This window comes from Zonotrichia albicollis, chromosome Z (assembly GCF_047830755.1).
Source record: "Zonotrichia albicollis isolate bZonAlb1 chromosome Z, bZonAlb1.hap1, whole genome shotgun sequence".
In the NCBI taxonomy this organism is placed as follows: domain Eukaryota; kingdom Metazoa; phylum Chordata; class Aves; order Passeriformes; family Passerellidae; genus Zonotrichia; species Zonotrichia albicollis.
The window spans coordinates 74,709,939-74,727,249 of record NC_133860.1 but is presented as its reverse complement, the minus strand read 5'-3'; the positions used below and the strand labels follow the sequence as shown (position 1 = coordinate 74,727,249).

At 37.1% G+C, this 17,311-nt stretch overlaps 1 protein-coding gene across 3 annotated transcripts in view; it reads left to right on the top strand.

The window, feature by feature from the left end:
• Positions 1-17,311, top strand: part of HSD17B4 (hydroxysteroid 17-beta dehydrogenase 4) — a 62,993-nt gene that overhangs the window by 19,842 nt on the left and 25,840 nt on the right. For all 3 annotated transcript variants that reach the window (XM_074532176.1, XM_005488434.4, XM_074532175.1), the window contains exons 12-17: positions 3,584-3,690; positions 4,374-4,607; positions 5,032-5,083; positions 6,428-6,499; positions 7,978-8,081; positions 10,717-10,782. In XM_074532176.1, the coding sequence (XP_074388277.1) occupies positions 3,584-3,690; positions 4,374-4,607; positions 5,032-5,083; positions 6,428-6,499; positions 7,978-8,081; positions 10,717-10,782 (635 nt within the window). The remainder of the gene's footprint in view (positions 1-3,583; positions 3,691-4,373; positions 4,608-5,031; positions 5,084-6,427; positions 6,500-7,977; positions 8,082-10,716; positions 10,783-17,311) is intronic.

Sequence of the window (17,311 nt, the reverse complement as noted above, 5' to 3'; positions counted from 1 at the left end):
GCATGTTGGTGCAACTCCCAACTGTTTTCTCCTTGCCTTCATAGTGTATTACTTGCTCTTGTGTCATTGCCCAATTCTTCCTGTTGTGGAAAGGGAATCAGACTATGTTGTGGTAGAGGCAGAGGACAGGCATCGCTGTCTTGCAGGCTGTATACTGTACACAGCATTCTGTAGTATCTCTTGCACAAGTCAGTGTGTTGTTCTGTTATCTAGGGGAGCAGAATATATTGTGTCTATGATGTGGGTGAGGCACTCTGTCTCAAGCTTCTCTTTAGTTGAGAAAATGTGAGCCAGCTAAAGGTCTGTAATTGGCAATTAGAAATTTTTGTGCATTTTTAATTCTCTTAGAAGCTATCTATTTGCAGAAGATAACTCAAGTGTTCTCATTGTTTGACTTCTGGCACATCTTAAAAGCTTATGTCTGACATAGAGCAAATTAATGTACAACACATTGAAGGTGTGTGTGTGTATACATATGCATACTTTGTGTGAATACGAAGAATTTGTGTAAGAGGAGAAGTGTTCCAGCTTCAGTGTCAGCTTTCCTTATATGTATTTAAAAAAAGGTTTAAACACTTGTGGTGTTTTTTCTGTTGTTAAGGGATATGATTCATATGCAATGTCCCCTTATTGGAAAATCAATACTTTTGGAAAGAGATGCCCTTCATTGTGACTATTTTCAACCTTTGTTCTCCAGCTTAGTCTTTTCCTTTTTTCTGCTAATGATTTGCTGTACAATAGCAGGCCATTCTGAGGTGATGAACACTTAAGGGCATAGAGTTCACTGTTAGTCCAACAATTTAAAAAATACCCCTATACCAATAATAAGATAATTGTGTTAATTAAAAGTTTCCTACTGGGTTTGTTTCTGCCAAAATTATACCCTTTGGTATAATTGTATATTTCTTGGATCTTAAAAAAAAAGTTAGAAAGAAAGTTGGGAATTACCATCCTGTGATCCTCGACTCTGTGCATGGGAAGGTCTTGGAGAACAGGGAGGTGATTTGAGACAGCCAGTACAGATTCACCAAAGATGTGTTCTGTCTGACGAACCCAATGGCCTTCTGTGATGGAGTGACTTCATCAATGAGTAAGGGAAGGCCTGTGAGTATTATCTGTGTGAACTTGTGTAAGGCCTTTGACACAGCCCCCCATAACATTTGTCTGAATTGCTGAGCTAAGGATGTGATGGACAAACTGTTCAAAAGTGGAGGAGGTGTTGGTTGGATGGTCAATGCCTCAATGTCCACATGGTGATCAGTAGTGAATGCTGTCTCTCAGGGGCCTGTGTTGTGAGCAGGACTGTGTAATAGCTTAATGACATAGATAAGGGATGGAGTACAGGCTCTGCAAACTTGCTGAGTGTGCATGGAGCTGAGGAGTGTGGTGACACACCTGAGGGATGTCATCCAAAGGGACCTGGACAAGCTTGAGGAGTGAGGCCATTGGAGCTACATGAGCTTCAACCACGCCAAGTGCAAGATGTTGCACCTAGGCTGGGGCAAGCCCCAGTATCTAAACAGGATGAACACATCAGAAACATCCCTGTGGAGAACTGCTTGGAGATGCTGGTGGATGAGAAGTTGGACAAAAGCTAGCAATGTGCACCTGCAACCTGGAAAGTCAGTTGTATCCCAGGGTGCATCAAAAGAACCATGTCAAGTAGGTTGTGGGAGTTGATTCTGCGCCCCAGAGGTCTCCTCTCCACTTGAAGTACGACATCCAGCTCTGCAGTCTTCAACACAGGAAAGACTTAGACCAGCTCTGGAGCAAGACTAGAGGAGAGCCACAAAAATTATAAAAATGATGGAACTCCTCTTCTAAAGGGAAAGGCAGAGAGAGTTGGATTTGCTCAGTCTGGAGAAGAGGAGACTTCAGTGACACCTTTTTGGAGTCTTTCAGTACTTAACTTTTTGGCAGGGCCTGTTGCAATAGGATGAGAGGTAATGGCTTAAAACTAGGGCTTGGTTTAGGTGAGCTATAAGGAAGAAGCTTTTTACAAAGGATAGTTAAACACTGGAATGGGTTTTTCATAGACAGGTGCATTCAAGGTCAGATATGACAGAGCTCTGAGATACCTGGTCGAGTTGAAGAGTGTCTGATCATTGCAGGGGAGTTTGATCCTTAAGGGTCCGCTCCAACCCAGACTGTTCTATGACCCTGTGATCTCCTTAGTGTTCAGCCAGACACTAGCCAGGTCACCAACTTTATAGTCCACTTGCATCATACATTCTGGAAGAAAGACTCCTTGAAGAGGAAATGTAGTATTCTACACCATTATTATTTTACAGGTTACCTTTGTACTATTGATTATAATTATGCCAGATAATGTTGTCAAAAATGCATGTTGTTAGTCTTCAAGCCTCACCATTAAAAGTCATCTTTATATTCCTGCATGGAAGTAGTGTATGGCCATGCTAAAGTTCAGGAAACATTCAGGTATGCTTGGAGGCCAAACCTGTGTTCTCCTGTGAAGATTTTAAAGCAATGTGAAACCTTCTTCTGCTCATGCAGGAAAAGTAGAAACAGTCTATTACTTCTCCCAATAGCTCTGTATTGCTTTTCTGTTATTCACTTAATGAATGAACAAAGGGATAAAAGAAGTTACCTTTCAAAAGGTTTTTCCGAATTAGAATTATTGTTTTGCACATTTTCACATTATGTAAGTGTCATATTGAGGAAACTTGTCTTTGGCAGAAGAGGTGACAACATATACTTGTTTCTTAGATGTTCCTTTTCTTCACAAGATTAAGGCCACAAACAAATGTTACAATGATTCTGGCAGTGAGACTGGTAAGCAAGAGATAGTTTAGGAAAACAGGATTCTGCAAGAGGGCATGCAGTTTACCTTGCAGGTTTTTTAGAGTAGTGCTGTGTGATAGAGCAACATTGACTTAAATCAAGCAGCAGTGCAAGTCAGTATGGGCACAGGGGTTTTGAAGTGGAGGGCAGTGACTCTGTGTTAAGGTAGTTTAAGAAATGATTTTGCATTTCTCTGATTTAAGCACGTTTGTGTTTTTTTGTGTGAGATTCTCATCACCTTTTGTTTGATTCTTTCTGATGTTTAATGTTGATTTTAGCCCTATTAAGCTTCAAGAAACTAGTTGTTCTTGATGGCCTGCCGTGACCACAGTTGAATTCATGCATCATCTCATTAATAATTTCATCATTGCTCAGTGTCAGACTTATTTGCTTTTCTATCTGTCTGATTCAGGAAAGAGGGTAGCAGTCAGGAGACTAGACCTGTGACTTGTGTTGCAAATAATTCTCATAAGAAAATCAGTAGAAATTTTCAGATATTTGCTTCTCAGACAGTTGAAACATGTACCAGTCATTATCTTCTCCTTTACACATTGAGATAAGTGTCATGGTTGACTGGTGGGTGCAGAACTGATGGAACCTGTGCAGAAACCACCTTGAGCAGCACGCTGCTCAATTTACAGATGTATATTTACTGTGTTTAAAGGTGAACTGAGAAATACCAGGCTATATCTCATTTGCTGATTGATGTGTGTATTTTGTGTCTGTAACTGGAGTGTTTCATGTATGGTTTCTAAAGTGCATTTTCAATTCCTTTCTCTAGAGTCCATAAGTGTATTGAGTGACGCTCTAAGTCAGATAGAATCTCAAGGGAATATTTCTATGAATTCAACAAGCTCTGGATCAGTGGTTTCTTCTTCTGTTGACACAGTAAGTACATCTCTCTACCAGATGCACTCAAAGCTGTGTGAAAACCTTGAGCAGAGAGACCGGCATTGCTGCCCAGCTTGTACTCTGGCTTGCTGTCTGCAAAAAAGAAAGGTGGGGTTTAAAATGTGATGTGAGGAAGCAGAATGAAAAACCTCTTCAGACTCCGGTCTTTATTTTTCCTATTGATGATAGGAAAACTTAGGGCTGAATAGACTCGATAATGCAGAATCTAGGTGCTTCTAAGTTCTGTTAAGCATCTCTAACTGGGGTATTATTCAGAAAAGCAAGAGAGCTTGGGTGTTGTTGGGCAGTGTCATTTTGGTCTGGCTCCTTCTCTATAGGTTTTTTTCTCATTTCAGTCTTATTACGGTGTTAATTATTTCAATTGTGGTTTGTTTTTGAAAAAATCTTATGCGTTGCTGAGAGTGCAGTTATATCAAGTTATGCCATTTATTCTTGTGGTAGATTGCTTGAAGCAAGGTATAATGCCTTGCATTTGGGTTGCTTGTATTGCAATGAATACATTAATATTTTGTGGTGTATTTATTACTCATACTTTATGTGTACATGTGACTGTAAAGAAGATCCTCAGGCATCAGACTTGATAGAAAAATTACAGAAAGAATGCAAGTTCAGTATTAACTGGTATTGATTTTTATTTTATGCTGACTTCTTATTTCCAGGCAAGTATTGTTGGCCGCAAATTGGGTACCAACGTGTATAAATATACTCACTTGGAGCCTATTCTGTATGCACTTGGTGTGGGAATGTCAACTAAGGATCCAGACCACCTAAAATTTCTCTTTGAAGGAAGTGAAGAATTCTGCTGTTTACCCAGCTTTGGAGTAATTCCTGCTCAGACGTCGATGTTTGATGCTGTTCCTTCTCTTTCAGGACTAAATATTGATCTTGCCAGGGTATGGAAGAGTAAAGTAGCCAATTTTCCTTGTGTGTCATATAACTGAAGGGTGACTTCAGTTAGTATTTCTGTAATATTGTTAAGTTCCTTTTGTTCTAGAAATTAAAAATTCAGTGGTTTGTATTCTTACATCCTAAGAAATTATTCATTTACTTCACTTGTATAATGCATCTTCCTATGATGAGATGTATGATGAATTTGATATTCAATTTTACTTTGTGTTCACCACTCTTTTTTTAAACCATAAAAGCTTAAAACTTTATTTGAAAACATTTTGGGGATGAAATCATAAAAACAAAAGAGTAAAACTTGGGTTTTTTTAAATTTGTTTGCTTTGGACACTTTCTAAAATAGCTATATATTGACTTGGGGGAGAAAGCAATATATTGATTGTAATTACAGCACTGTCTTTCTTTACATAGATGCTGCATGGTGAGCAATATCTGGAGCTTTATAAACCATTACCAACTTCAGGTCAGTCCTTCTGTGTTGATGTGTTTTTCACTATGACAACAGTTCCTGTAGCCATATTGTAAATGGAAGTAGAGACGCTTTGTTTCAAACTGTAGCACTGCATATCCTTTTTATTAGGAGTGGGGGAAAAGAGAGGCAACCTGTTGTGTTCTTGAAGGAATTCTGAAACTGTGTTTTTGAGATTAGGTGTTGCTTTTCTACAGTATACTTAGTAAAGTATACATCGTCTTTGATACCATAAGCAAATGCACTACATACCTGTGGATTATTCATCTTATTTGATACTAACTACTAAAATTTTAAAATATTTCAATAAGGTTGTATCATAAAAATTTTGGGATGTTTACCTAAGAATTCTTCAGCATTGATTGTGTCTGTGTGCCTGTAAGAGGATAAGATTTAAACTATGGATGTAAAAAAACAAATGGACATCCTAATGAGGAAGCTAATAACAATTACTTTTCTTTCTGTCAAAATTCTCAAGGCATTAGTTAATTTGCAGTAGCAAATTCTTTTCAGAGAGATGGCTGAGTCTTCCCAGATTACAGTATCTGAGAGTTACTTGTTACTTTAATTCATGATATGCATGTGTCTGGATTTCCTCACTTGTAGTTTATAAAAATTAAATTTTTGAGATTTTAGCAAAAAAAAAAAAAATAAAATTGCAAGCCGCAAGTAAATGGGGGAATTTTTTTGTTGAAACAAAAAATATTTAATACAAAGAAGTCTGATGATTAGTAATGAATTGCCAGGACTTCATAAAGGTTTTTGGTTTTGCACTCTGTAGGCTGATTTATAAACACATGTGTGTCTCTAAATATCCCATGATGACCTCTATGTCACATTTCAGGGAACCCCTATGCCCAGGCTCTGAGCTGAGCTTCTCTTCTGTAGGACTGTGGATGCTTCAGCCCTCCTGAAATCTGTGGACAGTCCTTAAATGATTGGATCTATCTTTGAAGATAACAATATGTTTGCGTCTTAAGAGTGATGTGTTTAGCTCTGAATACATGAACTACAGCAAAATTCTATTTAAAAAAAACCCCAGAAGTTATAAAAAGACCCCAAGCTAAACAGCACTCAGATCTTCAAACCAAGATTTGCAAAGATTCCCAGACGCTGTTGTTATAGTCAGGACGATTGTAATTAATATGACTTTTACAATGCTTATGATCATGTTGATAATAAGAATTACAGTAACAATAATAATGACAACAACAATAATGATAGTAGTAGGTAAGGAAGTTAGTAACTAAGACCGTTAATAAGGAAGTGTAAAGAGTGATCTGTGGGCTTTGTTCCTGAAGCAAAACCTTACAATGTGTCCATGTTCTATTCTTACAGGAGAATTAAGGTCGGTTGCAACTGTTGCAGATATTCTGGACAAAGGATCTGGAGCAGTCTTGCTAATAGATGGTAAAATGTTTCATGGCTTTTGATGGGGGTGCAGTTACGTTTATTAGGCTTCATTTTTAACTAGCTGTACCAATAACTGCCAGTCCTTCCACAAAGAAGACTTTTAGCTTTTTAAATCTCAGTGAGATGTGGCAGTGTAATTCTTCTTGGTCAGTTAACCTACTAAATTAGAAACACTTTCTTCCTGTTCAGGTAGAACAATGCACCATGCAAACAGATCAAAGTGTAATTGTTCTTGGGTAGTTAGCATACTGAAATAAGAACACTTTCTTCCTGTGTAGGTAGAATAATGCAGTATGCAAACAGATCAAAGTTTTTAACAATAATAGTACTTAATCCTGCCTGAAGGTAGCCAGTTTATATCCTGCTACCCACAGGAAGGGGGTGTGTGCCTGCATGTTTACATGTGTTTTGTGGGTGATTTTGCAAAAGTTAATCATATCATTGTTATGTAGACCCATCTGCAAAGCATTGATCTTTAGGATCATATCTTGCAGTCCTTTTATGTGTCTGCATTATTTTATTCTAAACAAAACCCATTTGGTTCCTTTTAAATCCAAGTTAGAGGATGAGAATGTCTCCGGAAATTGATAACTTGCAGTTTCCAGAATCTTACTCTCATTAGTTGTGATTATGCCAAGGTCCTTTGGCAAATTAGACAGAAAGAGTAGGTTTACAGACTGTGAATCTCTAAACACTGTTGACCTCTTATTCCTTCAGTGGTCAGATAAAATTGTAAAAGGTTTTTTACTGACTCATAGCTGGGTTTTGTTTTCATACTGGGCTAATATGAAGCCTGTTTATTCCTGCAACATGCAAAAGTTTTTTGTGAGCACAGTCTCTGGTTTTTAAATTTCTTCTAGAACTGGAAATTAACATTATTAACAAAACAGTTCTGTGAATTCAGTCTGAGGTGTAAGGGAGTCAACTAGCTATGAACCGCAGTAGGAAGGTGAATCTCAGTGTAGTGTAAGAAGTCTAGCTTCTTCAAAAGAAGAAACAGGTGACCTTGAACTCTGGAACTCTTCTCATACAAAGTGCTAGTACCACTTTTTGTATGAGTTCATAATCTATTTAACACATTGGGTATTCTCAGTAGCTTTTAATACATCATATTTTATGGTACAATTCCATATTTAAATAAATTAATACAGTCTGAGATGCTGAGATAAATCTAATTTCAGTTCTGTGTTGTCAAATTTTTTTAGTATTTTGAATGTTGTCACCATTTTGATAGCTCGTTTTTTAATTTTAATGCTTTCAAATAGATAAAGTTAATTTATTTGAAACATATCATTAGTCTTCCCTACTAGGAAAGTGACTTGCAACAGTGCAGTGTGAAAGTGTGACCACTGTCACTTGTTAGAATTAGCTTTGTCAAGTTTCCATCTGAACTTGTCTCTTGTAACAACACATGCTAGTTGGATGAAAAAGGAGATTGAAGACAATATATGACCTTCCTCTTCTTTGTTTTTCAGTGAATACCTATTCTGGAAAGGATCTCGTGTGTTATAATCAGTTCTCTTTGTTTTTTGTTGGAGCTGGAGGATTTGGTGGAAAACGAATATCAGAAAAGGCTAAGGTAAATCCACACATATCCATATTTAAAAAAAACACTAAAGAGTTCGGTCAGCACTGCAAGAAAAATACTAGCTATATGAACTAGGAAGTGTAAACTAGCATTTAGGCAGTATGGCTGAGCAAACTCAGATGGAATTTAAATACTTCTGTTCACTGCAGAGTCTGAGTGAAAAGGTATTGTTCAGGTCTTGGGAAACCAGTGGTTTTGTTTTGAGAGTTAGAGAGAAAAGTGAGTTGATAAACATTACAGAGACGAAATATTCCTACACTGAAATATTTGAAAGGCTAGCATATCCTAATGGAAAGCAGTATTAGGGTTGAGCTTGCAGTTTCTAGAAAAGATCTCTAGGTGTAGCTCTTTCTAAATCTTTGTGTTGGTATGGAAGAGGCTTGGAAAGCATAAAGAGGAAAAGAGAAGTAGCATTATAGTTTGGAGCTGAACTTTTCTGTTTTCAGAGAGTTAGCAGGTAGCAAACATTGTCACATGAACACGGAGTGTGTATGTCAGAATGCTTGAGGTAGCTATTTGGGTGCCTGACGTTGTCCCCTTCAGTGCTGTGTTTGAGGGCGGTGTCAGCTGTGACTTCATGTTGTTGGGCACTACAGTAATAAACAGTTGAATGAGAAGGTTGTGTTAAGCTCATTAATAATATAACATTAATAATGAAATACCTAGGTTTCATGTGTCTGAAATAGTGTAGGTGATGTTCTTTGGGATTTTTGCATGTAAACTTACTTTTTTTTTTACTTTAATCTGTAGCAATTATATTGAAGTTTGGCAGTATATAAACTTTACAAATTGGGTACTGAAATGCGTGCTGCTTTAAAGAGCCTCTCTGTGGTATAGAAAAATCACAGGAAATTGTTGCAGACAGTGTACTGAAGTCTTTGAAGGAGCCCTTAATTGTTCTACAATCACATTTTATAAGCAGCACATGTAAAAAACCCTTGTGGTTCAAGGCTAACCTATTGTGATGACATCAGTGAGTCCAGTGTAGTGCTTTGGCACTTCTTAGTAAGACATTGCAGTTCAAGCAACTGCAGTTTCTTCCCTCTATTTAGTGAAGTGTGAGAATGTTGTATACATTATTTTACATTTTAACATTTGAAGAAGACCGTTTCAGGCAGCTCCTTCCCATGATTAAAAAAATCCCCCAAATGTAGTCTCATTAACACAAAAATACAGCAATTTCAACAGAGGCATCAGCGTGCAAGAGTCTAGTTTTTCAATGATGAATTTTTCTGCTTTTTCCTTGCAGACCTTCCCAATTAAAAAGAGTTTCATGCCCCTCTGTGGAAAAAAAAATCCCAAGCTGAATAGACATATGTTGTAGTGTGTCTTTTGGTCTCTTAACACTTTTATTGTAGTTGAAAATTGTATTGCAAGTCAAGAGGAGCAGAATCTCCTAGTTTAGGTCTGTGGTGAGCAATGTGTTGTGAGAGTCATGTATCTCCTCTTGAGTTGAAGGTTTCTTGACCTGTGGGTAGAGGGGTTTTGTTGATTATTCACATGTTGGCTGGTTTTAATGACTTGGTAGGTAAAGCAGAGCTTCTTTAAACAAGCTTGAAATAGATTGGCAAGTCATGCTTGTTTTGACAGCATGTTTAGGAAATGTTCTTGTCATCAAGCTGATTGTGTAGGTCCACTGTGATTCTCTGAAGTGACAAGAGGAGTGCTTATCAAATCTTCCACCCAAGATGTGGTCTTGCTCTGTGTTAATAAACAGGGAAGTGCCTTTGCTTTATTAGACATGAAACTACAAAGCACTTGGTTTCTTTTTATTTGTCTTTCTTTTGGTAAAGACCTTAAAGAAATTAAGATAAGGGAAATTACTACAGGTGAGAATCAATTTGCTTCCTTTCATTTTAGAGCTTATGCTAGTTTCTTTCTGGACTTTTTTGTTTGTTTTGAAAATACAAGGACTAGAGGAGAAAAATTATTTCAGCTAGTTTAATAGCTTGAATTGGTTATGGTGTACTTTATGTTTGTTATGATCTAAGATTTTCTTTGTCAGTATGTTAGTAAGATTTATGTCTTGGAAACTGAGCTATGAAGCTGTAGATGACACAAGGAACAGCTTTTTTGCAGTAAAGTGGAGCTTAATATGCAGCATGTAATTGCAAAAAAAAGTAAAAGAAAAAAGTGTAAAACAAAAAGGCACTGGAAGCTCATAAAGGTGAAAAGTAATGAAAGAGTACACACGTGAGGTAGTAAATTATTTTGTTCTTCATTGTGCCTCTAAAAGTATTATTTTAAAAGCTTCATTTTTCTTTATATGTTCCAAAGCATTTTACTATTCTGTGAGACAGGTATTTTTTCTGAGTGGATAATTCTTGCTTGGCTTTTTTTGGATAATTTTGAAGGAATGTTATCAAACACATCAGGTGAATCATGTAACTGTAGGCAGGATCTGATACCTCACAATCACTATCTCTGTAAGGCTATCCTTGATGAGTGATGTTTCCTGGACTAAGTATCTTTTTCTATTTGTCTATAAATGTAGAAGGGATAGGAGGAAGCTTAACAATTTGGTAAATATTGTTTCTTTTTATACATAGCTGGTATATTCTGGCATTAGGTATGGATAAAAGATTTTTGCTGTGAAATACTAATAATACTATTACTTGTGCTTTAGTTAACAGCAGTTCCACCCCAGAGACCCCCTGATGCTGTAATTTCTGATGTTACAACAGCTGATCAGGTAAAGCTTTGTTTTCTTTTGGTGTGGAAATCTGTTTTGTTTGGAGAAAGGAGTGCTAAACTATGTTAACTGATAGTTTAGGTTTTCTGATATACCTCCTACTTTTCTGATATACCTCCTTTCTGATATACTTCCTACTTGCTTATTTATGTTTATGTGTGTATATATATGTATGTGTAAAGCTAAAATTTCTTCTAGCTTATGTCAATGTACTGTGTAAAACACTCTTTTGTTAAGACTGATGAAATTTTATAATAGTTTATTACAAATTTTGTATAGAAGGAGGAGATGAATGTTTGTACTCTGTTGTACTTTTGAAAAGAAGGCTCAGGCTTCCTGAAATTTACACCACATGGTGCAAGCAAACACAATGTGACCAAAAAAAAAAAGAATTGCTTGTGGCTCACAGTTTTGAAAAAGTCAAATTTGTGTAGTAGGAAGAGTCAAGGGAAACCTGAAACACTGACAGGCACTGTCCGGATAGGTTTCTGTTTGTCCACATTCCCACTGGTTCACAGGCACCTGCTTTCCCCAGGCAGAAACTTATGCAAAGAATTACAACCTCCTCTCAAGGTAAACATGCAGGTGACAAACAACCAAGAAAGGAAAATCTGGAGCTACCAACATTAGGACACAGAGTGCTGTTTCCAAAATCAACTTAGTCATGGCAGGTGGCTTTGGAAGATGGAATTAAAATGTTGAGCATTAGCAGAACTTGCTAATTGCAATATCTGCTTAGCCTCTCTCTGATTATATATGGAATAATTAAGTCTCATCCAGCTGATTTTTATGCTTGAAGTCCAAGTTAGCCCTCCCCACTTCAACTGGGAAAGAGTGCCAAGATCAGCATTTTTGTTTATGTCACTGAGGTACTGGCTGCATCCTAAAATTCACAGTGTTGGTCTAGGAGGTACAGGTGTCCTGTTCCTCTCAATAGGCTTCATTGAGACTTGGCAAGTTGAGCAAGGAGCAGGGAATGATGAGGGAGTACTTTTCTCCTGGCAGGTGGCTAAATGTGGTGGAAGGTGCTTTCTAGCAGCTGACACTTTGTTAGATGAGATACAGCATCCCTAAAGGTTCAGTATTTAGAAATATTTATTTTGAATGTTGGAAAGATTCTCCGCTACATGATTATATTGGAATTGATTTCAGGCTCATCAGTTTTCACATGGTATTTATGATTGCCTTTTTCATATGGTAGTTTTAGTTTCCGAGCCTTAAACCCATATGTCTAGAATTGTTATTGTGCACAAAATACTTGAAGTTCATGAGATAAAAGATAGTAATAAAACACTATAACACAGAAGTTGGGAAACTTGCTATTGCAAAATTGATTCTTGGAAATAAAAGAAGTAGCAGGGAGTAGCTACTTCACTTGCTTTTTTTTAAGATCTACTCTGACAGGTGGTAATTCTCTATAAAGAGAATTATTCTCTAGTTAGAAGTTAGAGGAGCCACAGCCAGTGGACTTTGATAATCCCAAGAAGGCTTCTGTACCAAATTATTCAGTAGCATTTATGTTTCAGTGATGATGACAGGATGGGTGTACAGTAGGGGGGAACATGTGGCACTTGGGAACTTTATGTAAAGATGCAGACTTTCATGAGCAGGACAGCTTGAGAAAATATTTTACATTTACCAAGATTTTACATTTATGTGTCTGTGGAATGACACATAACTGCCCAAAATCTTCTTTAAAAAATAGAAGCTGGCACACAAACTGCTTGGAAATTTCTGAATGTCCTAGTGTTTAAATGAAAAGTGTGTTGGCAGAAATGACTGTTGCCATTCAACTACTGAATTGGTACAGAGTATAAAACAGACTGGAAGAGTCAGTTTGCAGATGGCATATGATTTAACTTAAACTGTACTTATGTCCAGTGATAGTTGTGACACTCAATTTTTGTGTTACCATAATTACATGGCTAAGCTGGTCTTCATAATTAGCATTTTTTCCCTTTTCATATCATGATTATATAGTTAACCATCTGATAAATAGACTTCCATACATAATTTAGAAACATTTACACACCTGTCTGTTACTAAAGATGACAACTGTGGGTTACCTTGAACGTTTATTCAGTTCTAACTCTACCGTAGTGGGTTTTTTCGAAGAGGAAGGATGTCGCAGACCAGATAAAGCACTGGTTAGTGAGGAGGGCACTGGGAATGGAGGCCTAAATAACTGTTTCTGCCCATTTCTGTGTGTTCAGCAGAAGAGACGGTACAGCCACCTACAGTTTCTTGACAAGTCTTTGTGCTATGTGACCGTTGGCAGAACAAAGTAATCCTTTTGGTTAGTGGGATCAATGACTAATAGCAAGAGGTATAATATATGTTTATCCCTCTCAGATCTGTACCCATTTCTGAGAAGTTCTTTAAATTCCAGCCAGTGTTTATGAATGAGTTGCAGTACCATGATGTAAGCTGCTTAAAGGTGAAAGTGGCTAAGAAAAATTTATAAGTATCTGATCTTCTAAAAGCCTTTAAAGCTTAAAATTGCATTTTGCTGAAGAAGGACATAAAATATTTCTTCTATTCATGATTTTTTTTGCAAAGAACTAGATGACAATTTTTGCATCTTGCCCTGTAGAGATGTGCATGGGTGGTGGTATTTTTCTAGCTTGTTCTCTCTCTCTAACCTGAACTTGACTTTAATAGACACACTGCCATAAGTCTTTTTAATTAAATAGACCTTCTGACAGAAGATCAGGATGTCTAGAGGGTGTTTGACTGTTAGCCATTAGCAAGGAATGGATCATTCAATTTCAACCCTATAGGGAATATTTAATGTAGTTACAGAGCTTTTGTCCTGACAGTTTTCAAACTGGGTGCTTAAATTAATCAATCAGACTGATTTTGCGGAATAGTTGCTAATGAAATGAAAACTAACAGGCAGGGAATGACCTGTATCTCTGGAGAATCTTGTCTGCATATGGTTTTCACTCCTTCCTAAATGTGTTGATTTCTTGGGAACTCGTTTTCTGACAACACACAAGGTAAGCTGCAGTGCTTATTTAAAGTGGCTAATACCTTAACTAATACAAGTCACTTTTGAGGGAGGAAATGAGTAAGGTGTCTTGAATTTGTTGTGAACTTTACATGATTAGTTTGTTTGCTCATGGAAAAACTCAGTGTTCTGATATTCTACAAGTTTTCTTCAAAAAAACGGTTCTCTGTCTTCAAGTATCAGAAATAATATTCAGTTCTCTATCTTCAAGTATCAGAAATAGTATTCAGAAATAATCCACAGTGTAGTGACAACAAATAAACCGTATAACAGTATTGCACAAGGTGAAATTTTTGACCATGTAATTTCAGTTTTAATGTTCTCTGTTTTCTTTCACCTTTTTCTGAAAGCTACCTGTTTTGTTTGTGATATACCAAAACTAAAGCTGTAGTTTGTGGAGTTTGCAGGACTTCCAAGGTTTTTTTCATATCAGCTCATCTCTAACATTACATCCAATAATTTTACAAAATATTCGCCAATAGAAAAATTCTCTTTGCTTGCAACAGTATCATATATTTCCTAAAGCATTCTCCCTCTCTGAATTCTGACTCTGTGTGCTTGTTGCTTGTATCAGTAGGGAGAAATAGACATGACAAAAAAGTAAAAAGGAACATTTAACAAGTTGTGAAAAACATGATGTCTCAACCTGTAACGCTTTTGAACCAGCTGTGTATGTGTAACCGTGAACCCTTTAAGAGTCTGCAATGCAGCATCATGTGAGCTATCACATGTAAGTTTCTGGTACAGCTACTTTTCCATGCAGTTTATTGATCTCAAACACATGGTGCTTCTGCTCTGAGGCTTCCAGAGTCAGGCAGTTTGGCCATTCTTGCTTTCAAGAATTTTTAAACTCTTCTTTAGAGCTGATGAAGCTGAGTCTAATACTGGTTGGTTAAAAGAGCTTATTTATATCCTGTCATTTTTAACTTGCTTTTATTTGGAAAACTATTATAGTCTTTTAAGTGTTAGAGATATCTAAAAAGATAAAAATTCTAAGTAAAGGTTGTGGGGTTTGTAGTCTTAGTCTGCTTTGTATGCAATGTTTTCAGTGATGCTGGCATGAATGGTGTGTTTGTTTCCCTCTTCATCTGGAACTCCTTCCACATGTGAGGAAAAGGCTGTAGACCTCAACTGAGACAGTGTAGGAAGTCAGTTTTCCTATGTTATTTATTGCAACAAGTTATATTCTGAGGAGTAATGAGAGAAAGATTATCTTATCGTTAGAGACTGGTTGGAACTGCAGTAGTTTGACGATGGATTTTCTGTACTTTGGTCTGTGGGCTGCTGTCACCCAGATATCCCAAAGCACTCAGGCATGGCTACTCCTTAATCAGTGACTGGTAGGAGAGGATTAGACAATAGAATTTGGAAGATGGAATTTGGGAGTAGAACTAGCTGGAGGATGTCTGAGCATCACAGGCTGAAATTGAAATCCACAGAGGCTGTGTTCAGAGCTTGTAAACTGTACATCAAAAATGTGAGGTGCTTTGAAAAGCTAGGCCTTCGAATTTTCTATTGTAGAGCTGGAATTTGTTTCTGCTGCTTGACAGTTATGACCTTTTCTCCTTGTAGTTTCTCATCTATGAAGCAAGAATGTTTATAAATGTTTGAGGCATTGTAATTGTACAGGAATGGTTAAAGGAGTGCATACAGCATGAGATGGTGATTTTTCTGGATGTGATACTGTTAGCAGCATAAAAAGGAGACATATAAGAGACATACACTGTATAAATGAATATGATTGTTTACTCATTCAGAGATTTTGAGAGAGATTTAGTTAATCATACCTAGACTAATCTAAAAAAACTATGTAAAGCCTTCGGTTCCAGATATAAATCTAGCATTGATTGACAGGATATGAAGAAATTGCTGGTTTTTAGTGCTTTGGGGTTTTTTTCAAACATATAGTTTCTTTTTGTTTTCTCTGAAAAAGGAGGAAATAATTGGCCCCTGTCCTGTTTGAAGTCGTGTTATCAGCATCCTGTGATTAAGACTGCAGGAGTCACCTTCCCTTCCTGAGTCATTCTCAGTCCTGCAGTCCTGCTCGCACCGTAGCTACCTGAGTTTAGTTTTTTTACTGTGTCAAATTTAGTTAAAATTACACTACCTAATGTATCTGGAAGCAGTTGTGAAGAAAATTAAGCAGAAATCTAATTTGTGGTCAGAGAGTGGACTTTACAATAAAAACGGACTAGGAAGAATTTTTGGAATGTAAGAGGAGTGTGGGAAGCATTTAATGAATGCTTAATGAATTATTAAGCTAAAATCTACTGTGAAAGGTTTTCTGCCTGTTGCCAGTAGGTCCATTATTATGAAGCTTTACTTGAAAGGGTGGTAAAACCCTTCCAAGCCTCTGTGTAGTTCAAATATGAATCCTTACCTCTGGAAAGCTGTCTTTTATTCTGCAGTCTTCAAATGTGTTTTATTCCTAAGCATATGTAAATATTTGTGTTTTTAGACAATTTAGGGAATGATGAAGGAAGAAAGAGGAAGACCCAAGAGATGAATAGCTGGCTCTCAGCCTGGTGTCAGTGGCATAAATTTGGCTTCATTGATCGTGGGTCAGTTTGCACAAGAGCAGCTCTGCTGTCAACAGATAGGGTACACCCCTCTCAAAGGCATAACAGATCTTTGCACATGATTTAGCAGGGCCCATTAAATGAGTTTTAAACTGGATTTGAAGCAGGGAAGGGATAAAACCAGGTTCACTAGAGACAAGCATGAGGGCCGCATGACAGTATTTGAGGGAAGATGTCTCAGTGGACATGGAATCCGTGTGTCAGCAGAGACAGAGGAGTTATTCATGTACTAGAAAACATGGAAGCACTTGAGAGCATAGTGTAGGAATTATGTCTTCGTATCCACAAAAAGGTGGTGCAATCAGTAGCCCAACTGAAGTGTGTCTACACCAATGCACACAGCATGGGCAACAAACAGGAGCAAATGGAAGCTGTTGGGCAACAGGAAAGGTATGACATAGTTCCCATCAAAACATGGTTGTAGAACAGGTTCTAATTTATACGCTATTCTGTAAAGAGTCTAGTACAGCATTGCTTAAAGGTGTGTAAATTTAAGTGTATTTCAGGCAATAGCACAGAAGAGCCTCCTGAGAGATCTGGTGATTTCTTTTTTTCAATTTATAGCATAAATAATATGCTTCATGATAGAGAAAATGATGTTATGCAGGTTCACAAATATGGACAGCCTGACAGAAGAAAATGTACTAAAAAGAAAGGATGATAGAAACAAAACAAAGGGATGTGAAGTCTATGCTAAGATTTAATAACCTTTCTATCATTTGTTCAGAAGCTTGTGTGCAGAAATGGTACTTATTGTATAGTAAGTGTTTGTAATAGTAATTACTTTGAAAGTTTGTTATTAATGTCAAGTTTTATATAACCCCCAGTCCTTTGTGTTTATTCTTGTTGGGAAGATCAGAATATAATTGTTTAATCATGGCAATTTTGACAAATATTTGGGAGCTTGGATTAGGGTAGAATTTTGTGTATTAAGGTAATA